The 23,840-nt window shown below is 44.2% G+C and overlaps 1 protein-coding gene across 1 annotated transcript in view; it reads left to right on the plus strand.

Moving 5' to 3' along the window:
• The window catches only part of ADAM12 (ADAM metallopeptidase domain 12), a 406,064-nt gene that overhangs the window by 58,461 nt on the left and 323,763 nt on the right, over window positions 1-23,840 (plus strand). Inside the window, exon 2 of the mRNA XM_060098411.1 lies at window positions 7,228-7,364. Coding sequence (XP_059954394.1) covers window positions 7,228-7,364 — 137 coding nt within the window. The remainder of the gene's footprint in view (window positions 1-7,227; window positions 7,365-23,840) is intronic.

Raw genomic sequence — 23,840 nt, forward strand, 5'->3', positions numbered from 1 at the left:
TCTTGCCAGCCCTCTGCGGTGGACACTGGTTGGTAGCCTTCCTGGACATGTAAAGGATTTGCATATCAAGGAGGACAGGAGACTGGCCCAAGAGCATCCATGTAGCCTGTAGGGGGATGCACAGTGCCTCTTCTGACTCAAAATACTGCAGCTTCTTCCCTTATATGAGGCTGTGTCTTGATAATTGAGCCTTCCGGTGTAGATCATTACAATCTTAAGGTCTGAGCAAATCTGGTTCTGTTTCAACATACTTTTATCAAAGTAGTTATGTGACTGTCACTTGGTGTCACCTTCCTAAACCAACTTTTAATTTCTGTACCATTTCAGAGCCCTGTAGCCAATAACCAAAAAAAAAAAAGTCCAGTTTTTATAGCAACTTGTTTCTATGTTCCGTAGACTTCCCTGGAGGTACTTAGAGGGGCCTTTCTACTGCCTAAGGCTCAACTACTTTTACATACCTCTGCCTTCTTCTACTCTAGGAAACCTTGTCAATTGCTTTATGCTTTTCACTTGACGGCAGTCACCGCATCTTTCCTCCATCTGAACAAATAGCAATGTTAGAAGAGAGATGAAGGGTAAAGACTCCAGTTTGCTGGTGTTTGGAGCGATAATAGCCATTCATCTCTGAGCCTTTTGATACTGAATTGCTCTAGAATGACATTCTTCTTGCAAGGTGCAGATTAGATGTTTAAATGATTATTAATAGACTTTATTTTAAAGGATAGTTTTATATTTACAGGAAAATGGAGAAGACAATATAGAGAGTTCCCCTACACCCCATAACCAGTTTCCCCTATTATTAACATCTTACCTGAGTATGGTACAATTGTTACAATTACTGAACCGATATTGACATAATATTTTAAACTACAGTTCATACTTTATTCCAGTCTCCTTACTTTTTACCTAATGTGCTTTTTCTGTTCCTCAGTCCCAGGCAGGATTCCACAATACGTTTAGTCATTATGTCTCCTTAGGCTCCTCTTGGTTGTGACAATTTCGATGACATTGATAGTTTTGAGGTGTGCTGGTCACATCTATTGTAGGATGCACTGTATTGGCATTTGTCTCAAGATTAGATTGGGGTTATGGTTTTTAGGGATTAAGATCACAGAGGTAAAGCATCATTTTCATCATATCCTCTGAAGAGTACATCCCAACAACAGGACTACGGTTGTTGATGTTGACCTTTATTATCTGGGTGACGTGGTGTTTTTCAGGTTTTTCCACTGTAAAATTACTCTTTTTTAGATTACCTTTTGCCATGGTTCTTTTTAAACATCCTCGAGCTATACCATTTAAAAATCACATCCCCCGGGCTTCCCTGGTGGCACAGTGGTTAAGAATCCTCCTGCCACTGCAGGGGACATGGGTTTGAGCCCTGGTCTGGGAAGATCTCACATGCCACAGAGCACCTAAGCCCGTGCGCCACAACTACTGAGCCTGCGCTCTAGAGCCCATGAGCCACAACTACTGAAGCCCACGTGCCTAGAGCCCACGCTCCACAACAAGAGAAGCCACTGCAATGAGAAGCCCATGCACCGCAATGAAGAGTAGCCACCTCTTGCCACAACTAGAGAAAACTCGTGCACAGCACCAAAGACCCAACACAGCCAAAAATAAAGAAAAAAATTAAATTAAATTAAAATTTAAAAAAATTAAAAATAAAAATCATATCCCTAATTATCACCCATGGAGTCTGCAGATGAGATGAGAGATTGACGATGTTATTTGGATAAGACTATAGATAGGAATCTGAACGAAGGAAATATATTTGTCCTTTTTGGGAATGTTGCCACCATATTTCTCTGAACCAAGATGCTGCTCAGTCAATTTTGTAAGATTTTCTTTAGCTCTCAGATATTTGGAGCTAATAAAAATGCTTTATGCATTTCCAGGGCCTTGTCCCCAGATTCTTTTGCAGTTCATAATGGTTGCCTCAATTTTTCCCCCCAGCTAGATTTTCTAAGGAATATTTATCTTTTTAAAATATTTATTTATTTATTTTTGGCTGCATTGGGTCTTTGTTGCTGCGCGCAGGCTTTTCTCTAGTTGTGGTGAGCGGGGGCTACTCTTCGTTGCAGTGCGTGGGCTTCTCATTGTGGTGGCTTCTCTTGTTGGGGAGCATGGGCTCTAGGCATGTGGGCTTCACTAGTTGTGGCACGGGGGCTCAGTAGTTGTGGCTTGCGGGCTCTAGAGTGCAGGCTCAGTAGTTGTGGCGCATGGGCTTAGTTGCTCCACAGCACGTGGGAATTTCCCAGACCAGGGCACAAACCCATGTCCCCTGCATTGGCAGGTGGACTCTTAACCACTGTGCCACCAGGGAAGCCCAGGAATGTTTATCTTAATCCTACTTTTGGTACCTCAGATTAATTCTCCTCTCTTAGGTTCATGTAGGGATTGATAGTGATTTCCCTTTAAAGCCAGAATTCCAGGCATGATGTTTTAAGTTTTGTCTTGACTAGTAATCTTATCAGAGGTTGTTACCCCAGTGGCCCATTGGGCAGCTTGAATGGATACCCACCAAGTACCTAAATATCCACATTTTCTAATGATGGATATGAAGTTGTCATCTTCACACTATTAGCATGGTTTGGTTGGAGAGCCACTGTCTAGGAGTCTGGAAACTTGGATTCTGACATCCTAGTCTTATCTTATGCGTTAAGCTTTTCAAAAGCCCTTTGACTACACTGACTTATTTGAGCTTCCTTGACCCTATGAGAATTAGTGGGGGAGAGAACGTGGGCCCCATTTTGTAGAGGGAAGAACCTCAGATGCATACTTTGACTGAGGGCAGTAAATCAAAGAGAAGTCAAGACCAGAGCCAAGTCTTGTGGCTCCAAGGTGTTCATTGTTCACGATCTCAGAACTCCGTCTCAATCTTCACCTCTGGTGAGCTGAAGCCCTTAGGTGGGCATTAGGGTGGGCTGGACCTCCCTTAGTAAGCTAGGCCAAGGAGGCTTGGCTGGAGCAGGAACGAGGCAAGACTTCCATGGGCAGCCAGGCTCTGGGTGATTCACACGGAGGGGAGATCTGAAGTCACTTTTGGGGGTGTCTTCATTGCTGGCTTTTCCAAGACCTTAAAAGCCATGACTGCAAAGATTCTTGCCTAAGGAACTGGGTCTATAACTTCCCTTTTCACCAGCCATAATCAGGTCTGAAGATGACAAACTCAGACAAGCAAAGAAGGCACACACATACCTCATGGGAAAGCAGAGCTGATTGTCACAGACGATAATTGTGGTAGGAACCCAAATATTCTAATATGCTTTTTTTCCACCATGAGACTGAAGCAAACTGGCCATTTTATCAAAAGGACAAGTCATGTATCTGGTTACTCAACAGACAGAAAGCTGGAAGTTCCTCCTCAAGATAAGCTATTCACATTCACATTTTTTATTTAGTCAACTGAGTTTTGTTGATGCCCAAATATTTGGAAAAACAAAATGTGTGCAGACTGTATGTTTTCTAAGGTCATATTTTTTCCCCTGGGTTTCTAGGGCTTGAATGTGTGGCCTGCTTTTATGGTTTGTCAACAAGATCACTCCATAAAATGCATTCTGATATCTCACAGCTGTGTATAATTTATTCTGTCTATCCATGCAGCACAAATAAAATTTTTATTTGCATCATCTAAAAGAAATACCAGTGTATAAATACATAAGCAAAGCTCATAAGAAACCATCTTCTGACTCCATATATTGCTGGGGGGATATTGTGCAACCATTTAAAAAGCTGAGAGATGGCTTCATTATCCATGTAGATAGATCATAAATATGGTACTCAGCAAATAGTATAGTTATTCAATTTCTTTAAAAGGTTGCACAACATTCTCCAAGTGCTGGCACAGTCAGCCTCCTAATTCTCCTTGGAATATTTAGAAAATAAAGCCTCTTAGAGGGGGAAAGAAAAATCAGCCCCGAAGGACTTCTTTTGATTAAGACTTTGGAATATGTAGGTGAAAAGGGAAATGTTCAGTGGTTGGAACATTTTGCCTTTAGGAGAGTAAGTAACCGTCTTTCTCTGCTCCTAGGAGCCTTGGAGGATAAAGGTCCAGGGGACTAAGAATGTTCTTTATATTTGGTTCATGCAACTTCAGTTTGATTATCGAATAGGAAACCCCATGCAGGTCCCCTGCCCAGCTCCCCCCAAGTCAAGGATGTGGCCTTGCTGCCTCTCCTGGTTCCCCCACTGGCAGAGGCAAGCTAGTGATGCAACCAAGAGACCTGGATTTCATGGCACCATCTCTTTCTGCTAAGACAGGCAGCTTCTGAATGAGTCCTATTAAATGCAAAGACATTTTCTCTAGGTCTCTGAGGCCTGGGTGATAATCTTCCATGCCTTTGAGCATTGCGACTGGAATAACAATGAAAACCATTGCGTTTTCTGCGGCTGGGTGGTGGGTGATCCAGGACTCCGGTTTTAGGTTTAACAAGCCTTGGGCAATTGGATTTGCGATTAAGTACTCAATTTAACAACCTACTTGCATTGGAAACTTAGGCTAACAGAACTGCCAGGAGTAGCTTATAATCAAATTGATTTGTTTATGTAGAGGAAATTTGAAGATGTTTGCAATCACTTTCTGAACAGTTTTACCTGACTTTTCAGAAGATTAACGTGTCAGCCAGGGTAACTCTTGGCACGTGGCATGGTTTTCACTGGCTGAGGGGAAAGTTCAGACGGATCTGCTGTTTTCACCCCATAATTGTGGGTATTTCAAAGCCTTCTTAATCCAATTCAAACAACACACCAGCACTCTTTCAAGATAAGTTCAGTTAATTGCACGTAGTCCTGCTCTGCAGGAGCTGTGTAACTGGATCAGAACTCACATTGTTGCAGTAAATTCCAACATGGGAATCCCACTGAGGGTCCTGAGCAAGAGACCCGGGGCTTGGCAAAACTTAGAGAGCGATGCCGATAAAACCGGTTGGTGTTCTTCACGCTTCCTGTGTATTATCTACCTCGGGCCTCCCCGCCCTTTGCCTCGTTTTATGGAAAAGGAACGCACTTGCTGACCATCTGCTGACATGTTCTTCCTGCGGCTCTGGATGGGGCTGGAAGGTTCTCATCTTCACGTCTCGTTTCTATGCTTCCCGTCCCAGCAAATAAAGGTCTTTCCTCCCTGTGCATCAGAAGTAGCCCCCCCAACTCTACCACCACCTTGTTTTTCTCATTAAATTTTATTTTGAAATCACTTTAGATTTACAGAAGAGTTACAAGGACAGCATGGGGTGTCCCTGTAGCCCTGTTGTTTCAGGGTCCTGGTTACTCTCTGAAATGGTCTTATTCATTCAGCCGTCTCTCTCCCAGTATAATAATACAAGTCACGAGGGCAGCTTGATGTGTGCCCCTCTCTTAGATACACAGGATGGAGAGAACCAAGCGTGCTGGGACGGAGCTGTATTTAAGAGATGAGGGTCTCTACAGTGTAGGCAGAGGGGGCTGGCTCCAGGTGACAAGAGGGTGTCCTGGGCTGAAGCAGGTAGAATGGGCTTTTTGAATGGAAGACATCAGGTCTAGAGGACCCATCACAAGGCAAGCACTTAATAGATAGTTGGTGAATGAGTGAGTGAGTGAATGAGTGAACGAACAGATAAGTGGGCCGACGACTGGCCCAGGACTGATGGCTAATACGTGGTCGGGTTGCTAGTGATGCTGGGGTGTGTCTTACTCCAAAACCCATGCTTGTAACGACTCTGCACCATCTTGGAGCACATTGAAGGGCATGAAATCAAGCCACTGGATGAAGTTCATTTATTCAAGATCTCTGTGCCATCAGTGACTGCCTCCTCTGCAGCCAGGAAAGACTTCTGGTGAATTCCATGCAGATAGCCATCTTTCCTCCATCCTGCCCTCCACTAATGTCCACAGATGTCACCACCTGGAGCCAGCCCCCTCCGCTTGCACGGCTGGAACCCTCATCTCTCCAACACAGGTTCATCCCTGAAAACCCAGCTCATCCCAGCCCTGAGACCACAAACCCTCCTCTCCTTGCTCCCCCGGCCCATGGTCCTCTCTCTCCCTCTAGTGTCCCATGGGGCTGACGGCCCCAGGTGATCCCCTCTGCCACTGGCCATAGTCCCAACTTTCGGTTCATCTTTGGTCCCTTGGCGCTCAACAACTGGGAGTTTTAAATGCTTCGTGACCAGCTTGAGAATTTTCCGGAGAGGCTGTGTCAAGACAGTTAATACTCAAGTAGTAATCCTTTTGTAACCTGAATATAACTGCAGACTTCCACACTGAGGATGATAAAATGATGTGGATTTAAAAGTATTTGGGGGCCTGTAAAATGTCTAGGATTAAAATTTCAATACCATTTGTGCCCAATAAATGCGAACTCTTTAGTAACTTGAAACTGTGGTATTATGACTCAGGTCTGAAAATTATGAGTCCTGGTTGAAGAAATGGGAATAACATGTGAGGAATCAGCTCCTGTCCTTTACCTTGAGGGATAGACTGTGGTCGCACCGAATAGCAGGAGGGTGACCTCATAGGGGAGCTAGCCCGGAGAAATTACTGTGTTTGTTAAGAAAGCAATACACCCTCCAGAAGAGAAAAATGTTACACTTTCCATTAGGATTGTTTATGGAAATGGGGCTACACTGAACCTGGGTCAGTATATTAGCTGGTTTGACAGTACCCCAGGAAACAAGATCACATAATAGTTGATAGAACGACTTAATTTTTTTTTCCGTGAACCAGTCTAGTCAGTCTGAACCTGACAAATTAATTTTGTCTATAGACTCACTCCCATAAGCACATAAAATTAGCCTCCATAAGTACAGAGAGCAGAGTTGGCTTTGTGTTTAACTGATTTGCTGGAACTTAAGTAAATGGATTTAGTCTTAATATAGCTAAAGCCCTGAGACTTTAAATAGAGCTGATCTTAAGCAAGGCATTAATTCATCATTTAAAAAGTCACAGGCTCGTGGGTTTTTGTTGCTCGTTGAAGGACAGAATTATATACTTTGACGATGCTAATCACCCAGCACATGCCACAGGGCTTGAAGGAAAAAATTAGCTCTTGTTTTCTTTGTTACAAAATTTTCTGTGTTCAACTGACAGATAATTAATCAGTTTTAACACTTGACTATGATTGAATAGATTATGGTGTTTCCCTGGCCTTATTCAACTTCCAAATATTTTCATTGAGACATTGATGTCATACTTCTGATGCTAAACTCTTCCGGACTGGAATAAGCATGGGGATTTTTCTTTGTGTTGTAGGGGTGAACTTGGGAAGCAGATTCGTACCTTCCGTGCAACAGGCCGGCACGAGGGACGGGAGAGGAGCTTACGAAGTGGTCAGTGCCTCTCTTTTGAATGGAGACCCGTGGAACCCAGTGACAAACGAGGACACAAAGGTCAGTTTTTTTGGTTTTGTTTTTCTTCTTGACTTTTCAATGACTGAAGTTTAAAAATCACATTAACTGCATTCATATTCTCTTATTCAAGTTTTGCCGTTATCTATTTTAATTCCAACTTTATCCTTCCTTATACAGCGAAATCTTCATTATTACGAAGATAAAATGCAAACTGGTTTTGATGTGACAGTTCTGATGAGCCTCTCGACACTGTTTGTGTCTGTGGACACTTATTTTTTCAAGCACACACCAGGGATAACATTGCCAGATATATAACCTTCAGCTCATTTTACTTGAGTGCTGGATATTTTTCTATATTCATGTCTATTTCATAAACATTTCAGGTTTTTTTGTTTTGTTTTGTTTTGTTCTGTTTTGTTTGCGGTACGCGGGCCTCTCACTGTTGTGGCCTCTCCCGTTGCGGAGCACAGGCTCCGGACGCGCAGGCCCAGCGGCCATGGCTCACGGGCCCAGCCGCTCCGCGGCATGTGGGATCTTCCCAGACCGGGGCATGAACTCGTGTCCCCTGCATCGGCAGGCAGACTCTCAACCACTGCGCCACCAAGGAAGCCCAACATTTCAGTTTTATTGATCGATTATTGGTAGAAACATTTTAATGCAACTTTTTAATTTAATTTTATTTATTTACTTATTTATTTTTGGCTGTGTTGGGTCTTCGTTTCTGTGCGAGGGCTTTCTCTAGTTGCGGCGAGCGGGGGCCACTCTTCATCGCGGTGCGCGGGCCACTGTCGTGGCCTCTCTTGTTGCGGAGCACAAGCTCCAGACGCGCAGGCTCAGTAGATGTGGCTCATGGGCCTAGTTGCTCCGCGGCATGTGGGATCTTCCCAGACCAGGGCTCAAACCTGTGTCCGCTGCATTGGCAGGCAGATTCTCAACCACTGCGCCACCAGGGAAGCCCCTTAATGCAACTTTTTAAAAAAGTTTGTAATGAATTTTTTTAAATTAATTAATTTATTTATTTTTATCTGTGTTGGGTCTTCCTTGCTGTGCATGGGCTTTCTCTAGTTGCCGTGAGCGGGGGCTACTCTTTGTTTCAGTGCGCGGGCTTCTCACTGTGGTGGCTTCTCTTGCTGTGGAGCACGGGCTCTAGGCACTGTGGGCTTCATTAGTTGTGGCACGTGGGCTCAGTAGTTGTGGCTTGCGGGCTCTAGAGCACAGGCTCAGTAGTTGTGGCACACGGGCTTAGTTGCTCCACGGCATGTGGGATCTTCCCAGAACAGGGCTTGAACCCATGTCCCCTGCATTGGCAGACAGATTCTTAACCACTGCGCCACCAGGGAAGTCTATGTAATGAGTTTTAATGCAGTTTTATGCTTTGTTTACTTTGACACGTTTTATTTGAGTCTTCTATGATGTAAAAGAATAATATAAAATAATTGAAATATTAGTGATTAAATTTCATATTTTGATGAGTTTTGTCTGACAAATATAAGTGAGTTTCTTAAATTTCAGAATTGTTGGAACAGTTGGAAAGGGATAAAATCTATAGAAATATGAGCTCTTTGGAGAGATCATACAGATGGCTTTGTCCTTGTGTTATGTGGAACTATTTTTAGAGTATTTTTTATAATAGAAAACAGATTTTTTTAAAAGAGCAGTTGAGATTGTGAAAATGTTCTGTAGTGTTCTGGAAGGGCTGCAGTGGGCCACCTTTGTGTCCATAATAATAATATGATTTACATCATTATTTTATTTTCTAAAGAGGCTTTCAGCTGAAAGTGAGCATTCAGAAAGGTTGGGTTAAAGGATCCAAATGCCAAATCTAAACTTTTTCAATATTTTTGCTTCATGGAGACTGTTGCAGATGGAATATACAAAGTATAAGTCAATCACGGTGACATTGATACTGTTTCCTAGAAGAAAAACTTAAGACACTAAAGAAAATTTCATCATGCTACTAATTTGCAAAACGAGAAATGATACGATAGATTCAGAAAAAGAGAAGTATACTGTGTTGTAAAGAAAGTATATCTTTAAAATATTGATAGGCACTAATTAATAATATAAAAATATGGAACAACCTGAAGTTACTTGGGTGGTGGAAGCCTTTATGGGAGTTTTTCCCTGGTGGTAGGGTTGCCAGATTTAGCAAATAAGAGTACAGAATGCCCCATTAAACTTGGACTTAGGTAAACAATGAATATTTTTTGGCGTAAGTCTATCCCATGCAATATTTGGGATATTGTTGTTTATCACAATCCAGAGTTAACTGCCGTCCTGTGTTTTATCTGGCAGCCCACCTTGGAGGGCATCAGAGCAACAAGCTGATGAAGGTTCTCAGTATGCCTTTGGAATGGACTAGTTCAGGTTGCCTCTAGTTTCTGACCTCCAGCCTCATCCTTACTACCAGCTAGCCACCTTGCAGACATCAGGAGGCATACCAGAGGGGGAACTGGCACATCCGCCCTGGCCAAGCTTACAACCTGATGGCCGGGGGTCACCAGCACTATCTTTGTAGAAAACTAGGAAAAGCCATTATTGTTTGATCGCTGTCCCACCTCCTCTAGGGGTCTGCATCCAGGATTAGAACCAGGCAGGAAGTAGGCACATACCTACTGACTAAAATAACTCCAAGTCACTGACATTATTTAAGGGAACAGCGACCTGGGTGGTTTGGGGAACAGCATCTCGTCGTAATGCCGTGGCGCTCATCTCAGCATGTGGCTGTGGAGTCGGCCTTATGGCTCTGTAATTACCATGTGCCCCCTTAATTGGTGGTTAACCACTAAGACCTTGCATGAAAAGGGTGCATGTAAATGTCTGTTAACGTGCGTGTACCTGCGTGCCGTAATTCTTCATGGGGTAGCTGTGTATGTTTGGTGTGGGAATAAGGGTTCTGCCAAGTGGCGGGTTTGTGTATGTCTTTCTTTGTCATCAAAATAACAGTCAATGCTGTAGTTTTATTTTATTTAAAAAAAATTTGGGGGGTGGTATTTATTGAAATCTTTCCTTTATTGTGCATCTTCAATATCTAGGACCAGTATCCTGTTTTCTCCATCCTGAATTCCCCTCAGAGTGCACAGCTGGGGGCAGCTGCAGTGGCTAATGCCTTTTTGGCCACAACATCTTTTGTCCACTAAATGGCGGGGGACAAACTTTGTCCACAGTGCCTCATTTTGGTCATAAATCTGACCAACTTTGGGGAGGCAGATCATGACCAATTTTGTCCCATGGTGCTAAGAAGGCTTATTCCTACATTGAGGAGGATTCTGTGGATAGGCCACTCAATGTGCTAATTTTCAGATTAGGCCCTGTTGACAGTCTAAAATTCTCTGGATCTCCCATCTTACTGGTCTATTATGATCTGGGAAATGTTTTCCCTTGTTCCTTCTTCCCATGTCTAGAGTTGCGCTATTACAAATATTCTACGTAGAGGTATATATATGATTGGTGGCCTCAAGACATTTAGTCATCATTACTTTGTTGGAGGCCTCGTTAAATATTGAGTCATGCAAGAGACAACAATCTTATAAAATAGATGGGATATAAGTAGTACTACTAGTAACTGTAATTTTAAACTGCATTAATGGGGCGTATCTTCAAGTATGCAAAACATATCCCCTTCATGAATATTTTTGCTGCACAACTATGCCTGCAGGACCTTACTTAGAATACAGGCTTTTAGGTCTGCATTCCTGCTTTCCTGCTCCCCTGTTTTATTCCTTGCTGCCTTCCTTCTATTCAGACAGTCTTTGACAATTTGACTTAATTGGTTTGAGGGAAGGCCCAGGCATCAACTTGATTCAGGCAAAAGTACTCAGATTCTATTTTTCTCTCTCTCTCATCTATGATGGAGATATATCCAAATGGGGTATTATTATGTCCTTTACAAATCAAGAGTCAAGCCCTCATTGCCACTGATCACGTAGTTGAAAGAATAGAGCGTGGGGAAAAAACATGACCTTGTGTGCATTGGAGAGCTTCCAGCATTTTGTTTGTTTGCTTGCCGTTGATTTGATCTATAACATGAGTATAAGCTTATCTGCTCTTTCCTCCCTCTTGGGGTCATTGTAAGAATGAGATGAAACGATGGGTATGAAAATACATTAACTAAAAACTACCACCCCAATGTAAGGTGATATGGAGAGTTTAAAGTTTCTTTAGGGACCAACCTCCAATTTCATGTCCTAAAAAAATTTACTCTGGATCCAGGGAAGACATATCAAGATGGGGCTGATTGTGAGATGACCTCAGTTGAGCTCAGCCTTTGAATGCTCCAGGCAATTTCCAATTTCCAGCTTTCTCACAGGAGAATGAAATGATGGAAATAGTATCTGAAATGGAAAATAAAAAGGCAAAAGGATTAGAACATGAAACCAGAGCTTTCCATAGCATATTGAGGATCTGAAAGATCAAACAGCTGCTAATTAAAATGGCAGAGGTAGAGTCTGCTGCATAGATTTCCATTTGCTTTGTTTCACGGCTGAGAAAACCAAGCCCTGTTTTCCCCTCAAATAACCATCCCCTTTCACGCCTCCGCAGTCAGACTTCTTCTTGGAGGGGTCGTCTCATCCCCCTCCCCACCTCCTCCCGCAGGTCCTCTGCAGCCCTCTAGCAGCTTCCACTCCCAGCACTTCATCCCGACAGCTCTTGCCAAGGTCATGGGGTGGCCTCTCAACCTCTGAAACCAGAGCATGCCTCTCGCTCTTTATTTTACTTATCTTAACGCTGATTCACTCTCCTTTGAGACCCTCACTTCCTTTGGCTCCTGAGACCCTGTTCTCTCTTGTTTGCTCTCATATGTTTTTTGTTTGTTTGTTTGTTTGTTTGCGGTACACGGGCCCCCCACTGTTGTGGCCTCTCCCGTTGTGGAGCACAGGCTCCAGACACGCAGGCTCAGCGGCCATGGCTCACGGGCCCAGCCACTCCGCAGCATGTGGGATCTTCCCGGACCGGGGCACGAACCCGTGTCCCCTACATTGGCAGGCGGACTCCCAACCACTGAGCCACCAGGGAAGCCCCACTCTCATATGTTTTTAATTCTTGCCTTTGGCTCCTCTTCTCGGCTTTGTCCCTTAACTGTTGGTTTCCCCTGAGTTTCTTCCTCGGTGCGTTTCTGACTCAGGGCTCTTGCTGGGCATGTCATTCCATCCTGTGGCCTCACTGTCCACCTGTGCGGGGTGGGGGGGGGCGGCGGGAGCTACCGTGAGTGACAGAAGCAGCCACCGCCCACACACGGGCTCCTACTATATGCGACGCGGATCTGATCACCTCACCATAGTCCTCCAGCGTACACTGACTGACGATCCAAATCGCCCACTCTGCTCTGACGCCTGAGATTGGGTCACTGACTTCCAATGGATTTTAGGCACCTCCAGCCGGAAATTCCCAATTGCCTTAATGGACTGTGTCCCCACGTGGAAACAGCCCCCTAGGCATGTTCCCTACTTTATGTAGTAGCCCCTGGAAGATAAGATTGTCATCCCCCAGCTCCCCTCACATCATGGGCTTGGAGGCATCTCATCCTTCACAAGCTTCTCACGATATCTGACTCAGGTTCCTTCACTTGGTACCCACCCTGCAGGCTTAGCTCCCACCTCTCAGCCATCCTGTGCCTCCGTGGCAGCCTATTGCCTAAATATGCCATGTTCTTCACTGCCGTGCAGAACTGGCCCTTGCTTTGTCCCTGCCGCCTGTGTCCTGCTCACTCCTGAAGCCCCAGCTTAACCAGCACCTTCTCTGTGCAGCTCCTTCTGACCCTCCCCAGCCACGTCTGTCCTTCCCAGACCTTTGTCCTAATAAGTCATCTCCGTGACGTGCAGGCACACCACGCACATGCTTCACTCGTGCGCATTGAGCCTGCGGACATGGCAGAAACAGAAGCTAAGGACATGCAGCTTAACTCACACACGCATCCTCTGATCTCCCCGAGGAGCACGTGGCCGGGGGATTGGCCGGGGTCGGGGGGTGGCGTGATGGGACATCGGGCATCTGCTGTTTCCTCTCTTCCTCCACCTGAAGCAGGGAAAGTCTCTCGCTCCCTGAGAGCGAGTCTGGTTTTTCAGTTGGATGTCATTATACAGCAGGGACCCCAAAAGAAGCAAACTCAACTGTGCTCAACCCAGTGGGGTTCGGGAGAGAAGAAATGGCCACACTGAACGTACAGAAAAGCACAAAAACCATAAGGTACTTAGAAGATCACTGTTAACTCTGCCTTGGGTACCGCTTCGCCTTCTGTGCTGGCTTTAGACCCTAACTCTGCGAGACTTGGGACTCAGCTCTTTGGCATGGAGCATACTGTGCTGTCATCACTAGTTTATATTTGTGTTTCTCTCACCAGCCTGTGCCCTCCCTGTGGGTGGTGGCCTCAGCTTTATTCCTTCCTTGTCCCTTAGTGCAGTGTTTGACATCCAGTGAGGATACGGGCTCTGAGCCTTCCTCTGTGCCTGGAGGCTGGGTCGCTCACTGGCGTGGAGGTGCCTCGTGCTACAGAAGATAGAGGGGACAAAACTCAACCTTTGCATGTTATTCAAAGGCCAGAGGGTGCCTGGAGAGCCTCTCCATTTCTGCAGAGAGGTACAAACCACTCTTGGATGACCTGGACTTTACAGACATTGCCGACCCCCTTGTAGCGAGTTTAGGTTCTTTTAAAATCATTTTGGAGGTCTTTTATTGCTTGGAACAACGTGACATTTTTCTCTTTTGTGGCTGCTAGTGTTCTACCTGGAATAACTCCCCATGTGTGCCTCTCTGTTCCAGGGGTTTACATGGCCAGTCCTAGAGAGAATGAGTTTCCTCTTCTCTAAGGGAATATTCTGGTCATTGCAGGAGTTGCTGCAGGCCAGCCAGTGGTGCCTGAGCTTGGCTGAGTAAGCTCAATGGTTAGCCTTTTGACTTATGGAACATTGAGCTTACATTAGCTTACAAGCCAGCCAGTAGCGCTTCCTCTTAGGAAATAGTGTTATTAAAATACCTCCTGTGAGGCTTCTCATAAGAAAAGTACAGTGGCTCCAAAGTTGGAACATTATTTCTAGACTGTACGGTCTCTTAGGATAGTCCATTCTCTGCCTCCACCCCCTGTCTCTTAACTCCCATTGGACTCCCAACCCTACCCCTTGCCTGACAGTCCCCGTGAGGCTATGTCTGCCACACAGGAGGCTCTTGTTCCGGCCTCACATAACCTACCTAGCCAAGATTCTGCCCACCCTTCTGAGAGAGGGATTAGCGAGGTAAAAGCTGGCACCTCTATATCTTTGGGAACTCAACTGTTTTTTAAGAGTTGATGGCAGGCAGAGTGGAAGGAGAAAAGGCTTTGGAACATACAGAAATGGCTTCAGACTCCTGCACAGCCTCTGCCTTGCTGTGTGATGTTGGGCCAGTGACTAGCCTTTGCTGAGTCTCTTTCCTCATTTGTAAAAGAGATGATGATGGTTACCCTGCTGTCTGACATAGTGCCCCCTGCGTGCTCAGTAAATCTCAGCCACTCTCCTTTCCCTTCATTCATTCTGGCCTTCCTCCTTACACTAGGGCAGGGCCCCTCAGCCTCAGCCCTATTGCCACTGGGGTGGGTAGTTCTCAGTTATGTGTGTAGGGGAAGGGGGCTGTTCTGTGCATTGTAGGATGTCTGCCAGCATCCCTGGTCTTTACCATGAGATGCCAGGAGCACCCTCCTCCCCAGCCAAGTCAACTCAAAAGGCCCTGGGCTGGGACGTCGGGGGTGTGCATAATTCCCCAGGTTAAGAACCCCTGCACTAAGAGAAAGCCGAGAAGGGTAAGGAAACAGTTACTGAGGACCTTTGCTTTGGATGGAGCCAGATCAAAAATTGGCAAACTTTTTTAATGAAGAGCTAGACAGTAAATGTATTCAGCTGTGTGGGTGCTATGATCTCTGTCACAGCTACTCAACTTTGCCACTGCGACTTAAAAGGTAAAAGCAGCTGTAGATAATAAGTGAACCAGTGGGTGTGGTTGTGTTCTGATAAAACTTATTCATGGACATTGTAATTTGAATTTTATAATGTTCATGTGCCATGAAATATTCTCCTTTTATTTTTCTTAACCATTAAGAAATATGAAACCATTCTTAGCTCTGCCAGTGGGCAGTGGGCTGGATGTGGCCCTCAGACTGTAGTTTGCGACCTCCCGGGCTAGACGTACTCTAGGTATGATCACACCAGGTGCCCCCAGCAGCCCTGCAAAGTGGATGTTGTGTGCACTTTGTAGGTGAAGATGCAAAAGCTCACAGAACAGGAAGTGACAGGGCTGACAGCTAGATTCTGAAGTCTAGTCTTTCCGTAGCACTCGGCTGCCTCCCAGATCTTTAGCTTTCTTTGCCTTGTGCATTGTATCAGGACTGGTTCATCAGTCTGGACTCCAGAGGCAAGGTCTCGGCTCAGAGGGACAGTGTGGAGGTCTCTGGCCAGCGCTTCCCCCAGCTGTCAGTCCTGCCCTCCAAGGCAGCCCTGGCTTTCTTCAACCGCATGTGAGGGCTCCATCCCCGCTCCCCACCAGGCCTTTCAGTGTTCTTGCTTCCTCTTTGGTCAGCACACAAAGGGCAGGAAGCAAGCCAACACATTGTGCTTGTTTCCACTGTGTCCCCCCTTCTGGTTGCTTGCCACTCAGTCAAGGAGGGCTCTGGGCTACATTTCCACAATGGTCTCTGCTAACTCGTTTATTTCTTGTGACCTCTTAGCAAGGCCTTAATATCATTTTCCAAAAAGTTGTCTACTGAATCAGGTCTCCCTACAGTTTCTGCAACTTTTTTTTCCTTCCCCAAGCTTGTAGCGTCATCATAGAACTGGGTCTTTTTTAAAAAGTTATATTTTAATATAACAACTTTGGATAATGCTAGGAGATAGAGTGGTTTGCGTTATTTAAACAGAGAGACATTATAAAATATATATTTTTTTATAATCCTTGGGTAAGACTCTCCATGTTTGACTGATGTGTTGAGCATATTTGATATTAGGAGAAAAAGAGTTGGATGAATTCTGTTTTCAGTTTTTCATCTATTCGTCCAAGGATATGTAAGTGTCTGCTGTGTCTCAGGTTCAAGGTCAAGTTCCTGTGACCCGAAAATGGCTGAGACTCTATCCTGCCCTTGAGGACCTCAAAGTTTCGTGAACTAATGGTTGTAATAAACTTAATTAATTATTTAATAAGAGATATGTAATTTTTAAAATGAGTGATTTTAGAATAGCTTTATTTTTTTTCAAGAAGTTGCTTGATGCTCATTTTCTTAATTTTTTAACTGAAGTGTAGTTGATTTACAATGTTGTGTTAGTTTCAGGTGTACAGCAAAGTGATCCAGTTATACATATATGTATATGTATGTCTATTCTTTTTTCAGGAAAAAAAAAAAAACAGAGTAGCTTTAGATTTACTGAAAAATTGCAAAGATAGTGTGGAGCGGTCCCATACTCCCCACACCCAGTTTTCCTATTAGTCACATGTACATTTGCATGGTGCGTTTGTAACAATTAATGATACATGGCTTTTTATATTTTAACCTGAACTCTTTTAATAACAGAGAAAGGTCCTGGAGATTGAGGACATTTAGAAGAACATATAATTTCTAGAAAGGATGATAATTTATAAATCAGAGTTTAGACTAAAAAGCCTATCTTCCCAAGAGAGAATTCATGTGTATCAATATTTCATTTAACAGTTTCATACCACGTGAAGGCTGAGGAAGCCATTGCCTATGCCTTGACTCTAGAATTTCTCTGAAGTTAAAACATAAACAGCAAGGACTGTTACTTCATAGTTGCTCAATAAACATTCCTGATGGTGATGAGGCTGTTTTGTTCAATTGAAATTTAAAGCTCAGATTAAAAAAAAAATCCTCCTATTTTTTTCTTAAAAAATGTGAAATATTTTTAAACTTATCACGAGAGTGCCTACAACCAAGTCCATAAAATCATGTTAAAAACAACAGAATTGAGTGCTATTATGTGACTGTGACATAATGCCTATGTAGAGAGTTCGTGTGAGATTTTCCTTTTGTGTTGATTAAACATGCTCATGATCCCCCTGTTTCTCACACACATCCCTGTAAGCATAAGATGTGTGTTTCTCAGTGACATATACCAGTATTTTACAATTGGACTTTCATTACTGCCTGCCTAAAGAGAAAAATTAAATTAATTAAAATTTGAATTAAATTTAATTTCTCTTCAAAGAGGGAAATTAAATACTAAGGAATAAGATTTTGTTGGGTAGTTTTAAGCTTTGGAGTGGAATAAACCATTGTAATACCTAAGAATTTTCACCTCCTCCCCAAGTACCAATTTTTGCTCCTTTGAGGGCAAATATCCACCCATTGAGAATGCATGATGGGCACCGCACATAAATGGGCAAAAGGAAATGTGTGTCTCCCAGGACTCCATGTATTTACAGAAATATGCCCATTGGAGATTTAGGGCAGGTAAGAATAAAAGTTGATTTCTCCCTCCCTCAAAGGCTGCTCTTGTTAGATTTTCTTAAATTAATTTTTATTGGAGTATACTTGCTTTACCATGTTTGCTTTTGCTAGATTTTAAAAAATAAGTGTTTTATATGAGAACAGTTGTAGATTTACCGAAAAACTGTAAAGGTAATACAGAGATCCCGTATACCTCACATCCAGTTTCCCCTGTTATTAACATCTTAAATTATTGTAGAGCATTTGTCACAGGCAACACTGATACACTGTTATTAACTAAAGTCCATGCCTTATTCAGAATTTCCTAGTTCTTACCTCATGTCCTTTTTCTGTTCTAAGAGTCCATCCAGGTACCACATTACATTGAGTCATCATCTCTCCTCAGCCTCTATTTGGCTGTGGCAGTTTCCCATACTTTCTTTTTTTGGTGTTTTTTGATCAAAAACTTTCTGTTTTTGATGATACTGATGATTTTGAGGGACATGAGTCAAGGATTTTGTAGAATATCCATCAACAGGGATTTGTCTGATGTTCTTCTCCTGATTGAACTGGGCTTATCTGCTTTGAGGAGGAGTCCACAGAGATGAAGTACTGCTCCTGTTCCACCATATAGAGGGCACATGCTGTCAACAGGACTTTTCACTCTTTTTTTTTTTTTTTTATTTTTTTTTTCTTTTTGCGGTATGTGGGCCTCTCACTGTTGTGGCCTCTCCCGTTGCGGAGCACAGGCTCCGGATGCGCAGGCCCAGCGGCCATGGCTCACGGGCCCAGCCGCTCCGCGGCATATGGGATCCTCCCAGACCGGGGCACGAACCCGTATCCCCTGCATCGGCAGGCGGACTCTTAACCACTTGCGCCACCAGGGAGGCCCAGGACTTTTCACTCTTGATGGCAGCTTTGACCAGCTGACCGCAGTCATGTTTGTCAAATTTCTCCACTGTAAATTTCTTTTTTCCTTCCTTTCTGTACTGAATTCTTTGGAAGGAAGTCACTGTGCACATCCCACACTTAAGGAATTATGCTTCACTTCCTTGAAGGTTGAAGTAGCTACATAAGTTGTTTTGAATTTTTCTGCATGTGAGAGTTGTCTACTTTCCCTGTTTATTTATATAGCCAGTTGTTTATTTATATAAGCTTGGACTCAGGGGTATTTATTTTATATTTTGTGATATAATCTAGCACTGTTTTATGTTGTTCAAACCGTTCCTGCTTTGGCCACTGAGGATTCTTCCAGTCGGCTCCTGTGTCCGTTTGATATATATATATCCATTATTGTGTGTGTATGTCTGTGTGTGTGAGCCATTTTTTACTTTCTGTTGCAACAAGATGCACCAGGTTTATCTTATACACTTCCTGTCCCAGTCCTAAAATCAGCCTTTTCTCTAAGGAGCCCTGGTTTCTGGGGAAATGGTATTAGAAACCAAGATCTGGGTGCTGGGTGTGCTCACTGCTACTGTAGTGTCATTGCTCCTTGGTTTTGGCAGCTGACAAAACAAGGAAATATATGGATGTGCTCTTGCTAGATTGAAAAAAAACAAACAAATCAATCTCAAATACTGGATCATGACTGAGGCACACCATATATTTAATTTTTTAAATTGTATAATAGGAAATATAGCAGGAATTTGACTTTTTTAAAAGAGGTATAACTATACAGGTCAAAAAAGAAGAGTGGCTCTTTTCAATAAATGACATCAATTCTTGAAATCAAACCCAATCATTTGTTCTTTTCCCTAAAATGTTATTTTAAAAATGTAACTCCCAACTCTCTAGCACTTGACCTAACTCTGGCTTTTCACACTCCTTGAGTTGGTCCATGCCTCAAGGCTGCCTTTCTGCTAATTGACTGAAATTCATTTGACCTTTTCCTAAAAGTGGCAACAAAAAGATTTTCTTCAGCTGGCATAACCATTTTTAGGTACAACTGTTACTCAGCAAAGGTACTAAGGGTTCTTCCTTTTGCTTGAACCTACTAATTTTCTGAGCATATGATTTAAAGACATAGTCATAAACCCAGAACAGAGTTGGTGAGAGCACAGAATTAATGAGACCAGGACCAGGGTTATGGGTTGTGTCTCCGTTAGGATCCCTGATTCCTGTGGGAGCCATTAGCCTGGCTCCATTCCTTGGCCTTCCCCGGCAGGCATCTCACAAAGGACCTCTGAAGGCAAACTCAGTAACCATTATGCATACTCTATTGCCCATCCCTGATGGATTAGCAGAGCTATATTTGTATAGGTAGGTGACATATTTTACATACTTTTCCCTAACTTTGGTCACCCACGACCCACATGCAAGGTTTTAGCTTAATTACAGAAGCAAGTCACACTGAATAGTTTATATATGCTTGCTGTACATATTGATTTTTTTCCTCAAACATAGAAAAAGAATATAAATGATTAAAATGAAGTCTGTTATCAGGGAAACACATTATGCCATTTGAAAAGTGTCTCAGACCTTCAGCAAATTCTCTACTTTTTTCCATCCAATAAGTGCTTCAGGGGTGCCATGTACAGCTATGCAAATTAAGTCCTGCATAGCCTGGGGAGGCAGTGTCCATTTGGTCCCTAGATTTGAGGGTGGTGGCCCTGCCTAGGAACCAGGCACCGTTCAGTGGAATTCTGTCTCACAGTTTAGAGGGGAAAATTTTTGCTGATTAAAGATGATCCTGCTTTTCTATTGAGTTCTTTCTGCATATTCCTTTAATCAGTAAATAGTTATTGAGACCTCATGGTATCCCAGGCCCCGTGCTAGGCACTAGAGGTATTTTGCCCTTTTAAAACATGCATGAAAGCTGGCAATTTCATCTCAGAACGACTTTGAAGCTTGCTCAAAGAGAACCCTAGGAAATGTCAACCCCTTCTGTAGTACAAACATCAGGAAGAGTTAAGAGCCCACCAGGGGTGGAGAATTTTATCATAGCTCCTTTGAAATCTAGCCTCTTCTTTTGCAGTTCAAAACAAGACCACTGGGGCATATAATCTTTGGTTGTGCCTATTCAGCTAATAGGAATGTGTTTGCATTGCCAAGAGTTATTGCTGGTTTTAGTGTCTTGAGGAGAATACGTGGGAAAGCATGAGATCCCCAGAGTTCCGGGTTAGCTAACACTGGCCTCCTATGTATGTGTCTCTGCCCGTCGGGAGTGCAGATTGCAGACAGTCGCTGTCTTCCCATTTTCATGTCTGCATTGTCTTGGAAGAGTTCAGAAATCCGGTCCTGTAGACCCCCTTGCCTCCTGGCCTACGTAAGGGGAGAAGGGAGCTTTTTAAGGTTCATCTCCAAAACTGTCTCAGTGGAGTCCCAGAGCTGTTTTTCCAGCCTGCTGTTTCACTGGCAGGTAGCGAGCTTCGTCTGGTTCAGTCTGGAAGCGTTTCTGGGAAGGCAGCTGCCCCGGGAAACGCCTGTAATGGGCATTACACAAACTGGTCTCCCTCTGGGTTTTGAGGACTAAACCGAGACTCATCTTCGTACTGCAAACTTCAGCTGTCCAGACAGGGTTAGAAGGAGCTGTTGCGGGGAAAGGCAGAAACAGTGTGCTGAAGTCAAGTACAAAACACCGAGTGCATTTTGGTTGGTTCTAACAGTCAGGCTCGTGGACACATTCTTTTGGCACCAGCGGGCATGATGAGGAACGAGCTGGCAGGCGACACTGGCAGGTGGGGAAATGAATTGGAGAAGCTTTAAAGATCTTTTCCCTTAAAATCAATGTCCAGAAGCTGTAGAAATGTACGTCTTCAGTTAAGTAAATACCTCAAAGACAACACATATACATTTTTCTGTGAAACCTTACCAGTTCCAACTGCCCGTGTCTTCAGATTCCAAGAATTTCCACACACACAGAACTGGCCTCTTCTACTCATTAACCTCAGAGGCAACTCCTTTCGAGAAATTCCTATGGTCGTGACGGCAAATTAATTTCACTATTTTATTTGAAGCAGCTGAGACTGGAATAGCCAGCCTCAGAATTTCCTTGCTTAGATTTCTGGATCAAATGGAAAGAAACATTAATGAAGTGACAAGTTCTGGCTTCTATACAAACCGCAGTAGCCTATGGTAACCCTCCCTGCCTCTGTCTCCTGATGCACAAAGGATCTTAGTGGAGATTTGGAAGCGTACTCTGCCTCACCTGTGCTCTGAGTGGCAAGATGCAGTTTTCTCTGGATACTTGCACAAATGACTCTTAAGCACCTGTTAGATAAGGCACTATCAGGATTGGGGTTTGGGGTGAGAGTTTTCAGATGAAGCAGGGCCTTGGATGTCCTGCTAAGAAGTTAGAATTCCACTCAGAAGACACTGGAAAGCAATGGAAGGTTTCTGCAGAGTCAAGTGGCATTTGGGGCTGTAGTTTTAGAAGAGGTCTGAAATAGAACATCTGTTTGAGGAAGGAGAGTGCTGGCAATGGGGAAGGTAGGCTGTGCTGGAGACAGAAAGCGGGGTCCAGGCCTGGGAGTCGACCAGAGCAGGGAGACGGCCGAGGGGCTCGTGTTCTCTGCAGACCCCATGCAAACCCATTGCGTTGCCTCGGTGAAGATGAAACCAGGATGGCAGTGTGACCTGTGGGCCTGATTCCCCTGCTGGTGAAGGACGAAAGGCCGGGGCCTTGCTGTTGTGGATCTTTTTCCCCAGAGCCTTGTGCTTCTGGCTGAGGCATTTCCACTGTTGGATAAATACATCTGAGCAAAATGGCATTATCCGTACCCCTTGCAACCGTTTGGGGAGAGGAGTTGAGTTGGTCTTTTTAAACAAAATATACGGCACCCACATCGTTCCCCAAATCACTGCACTCCCACTGCATATGCAAAATCATCGCCCTGCAGTGGTTTTGGGGTGGGGGTGAGAAGACAGCCCACACGCTCCCAAGAGGCCACTCCCAGGGATGTCATCCTAGCAGATTCTCCTTGGGTCAGGGACTGTCATGCAGAGTGGCAGGTCCAGGGGTGGTGTGGACCCCTCCTTGCCGGCCCACCCCTCCCCAGCACTGAGGCCATCAAAGCTGACTGTTCACAGCTGGCGTGGTCATGAGGAGCAGGGCCTCAGGGGTCAAACCAAGCACGGCCACTTCCTCACTGTGTGACCTTTGGTAAGTTACATGACCTCTCTGAACCTCTGCGTCCTCATTAAAATAAAAAAATACCTATTTCAGAGGGCTGTTACTAAGACTGATAAGATGATGTTTAAGTGTCTAGCACGTGCCAGGATTCACCGTGTTTATTATAATTGTGATTTATTATTATTATTGTTGTTGTTATTTATACTTCCCATGCCATGAAATGTTCTTGGAAAATCTGGTTTTTAATGACACGGCCTGTAAGTAGCATCTTAGTGAATTCTTCACTCTCGAGCCCCCTCAGATCCATCTTTCTTGTTGTGGATGAGTCTTTCTCCAACACAAATCTGACCGTGTCTTAGAACTGCATAAAATCTATCAGCGACTCCCCATTTCCTTCAGAATCAGACCCAAACCTTTAACATGGGCCTATGCCCCTGTTGGTGACCTGAGCCCCTCTGTCTTCCTCACGCTGTCTGCCGCTACAACAACTTACTTACAGAGGCTCATTGCTGCTTCTGTGCTCTGCACAGTTTCTCTACCCACTCTTAACTTCCCTGCCCTAAGACCCTCCCTCATGTCTTCATTTTTCAGGACTTAACTCAGAAGTTACCTTTTTTGGTTGGTGTTACAGACCAAATGTTTATGTCCCTCCCAGGTTTACATGTTGAAGTCCTAACCCCCCAGTGTGGTGGTTTTTGGAGACGGGGGCCTTTGGGAAGTAATTAAGTTTAGATGAGGTCATGAGGGTGGGGTCCCCACGATGGGATTACTGCCCTTAGAAGAAGAGGGAGAGACCAGAGCTTTCTCTACGCCACGTGAGGACACAGTGATGAGGTGGTTGTCTACAAGCCAGGAGGAGGGCCCTCACCAAGACCCCCACCATGCCAGCACCCTGATCTAAGATTTCCCAGCCTCCAGAACTGTGAGAAATAAATGTCTATTGTTTGTCACCCAGGTTATGGTATTTGGTTATAGCAGCCCAAGCAGTCTAAGACAGTTGGTTTTTCCTGAACTTGTCAGGGCCACACCCTTTGTCAACATC

This window comes from Mesoplodon densirostris, chromosome 1 (genome assembly GCF_025265405.1).
Source record: "Mesoplodon densirostris isolate mMesDen1 chromosome 1, mMesDen1 primary haplotype, whole genome shotgun sequence".
NCBI classification, from domain to species: Eukaryota; Metazoa; Chordata; class Mammalia; order Artiodactyla; family Ziphiidae; genus Mesoplodon; species Mesoplodon densirostris.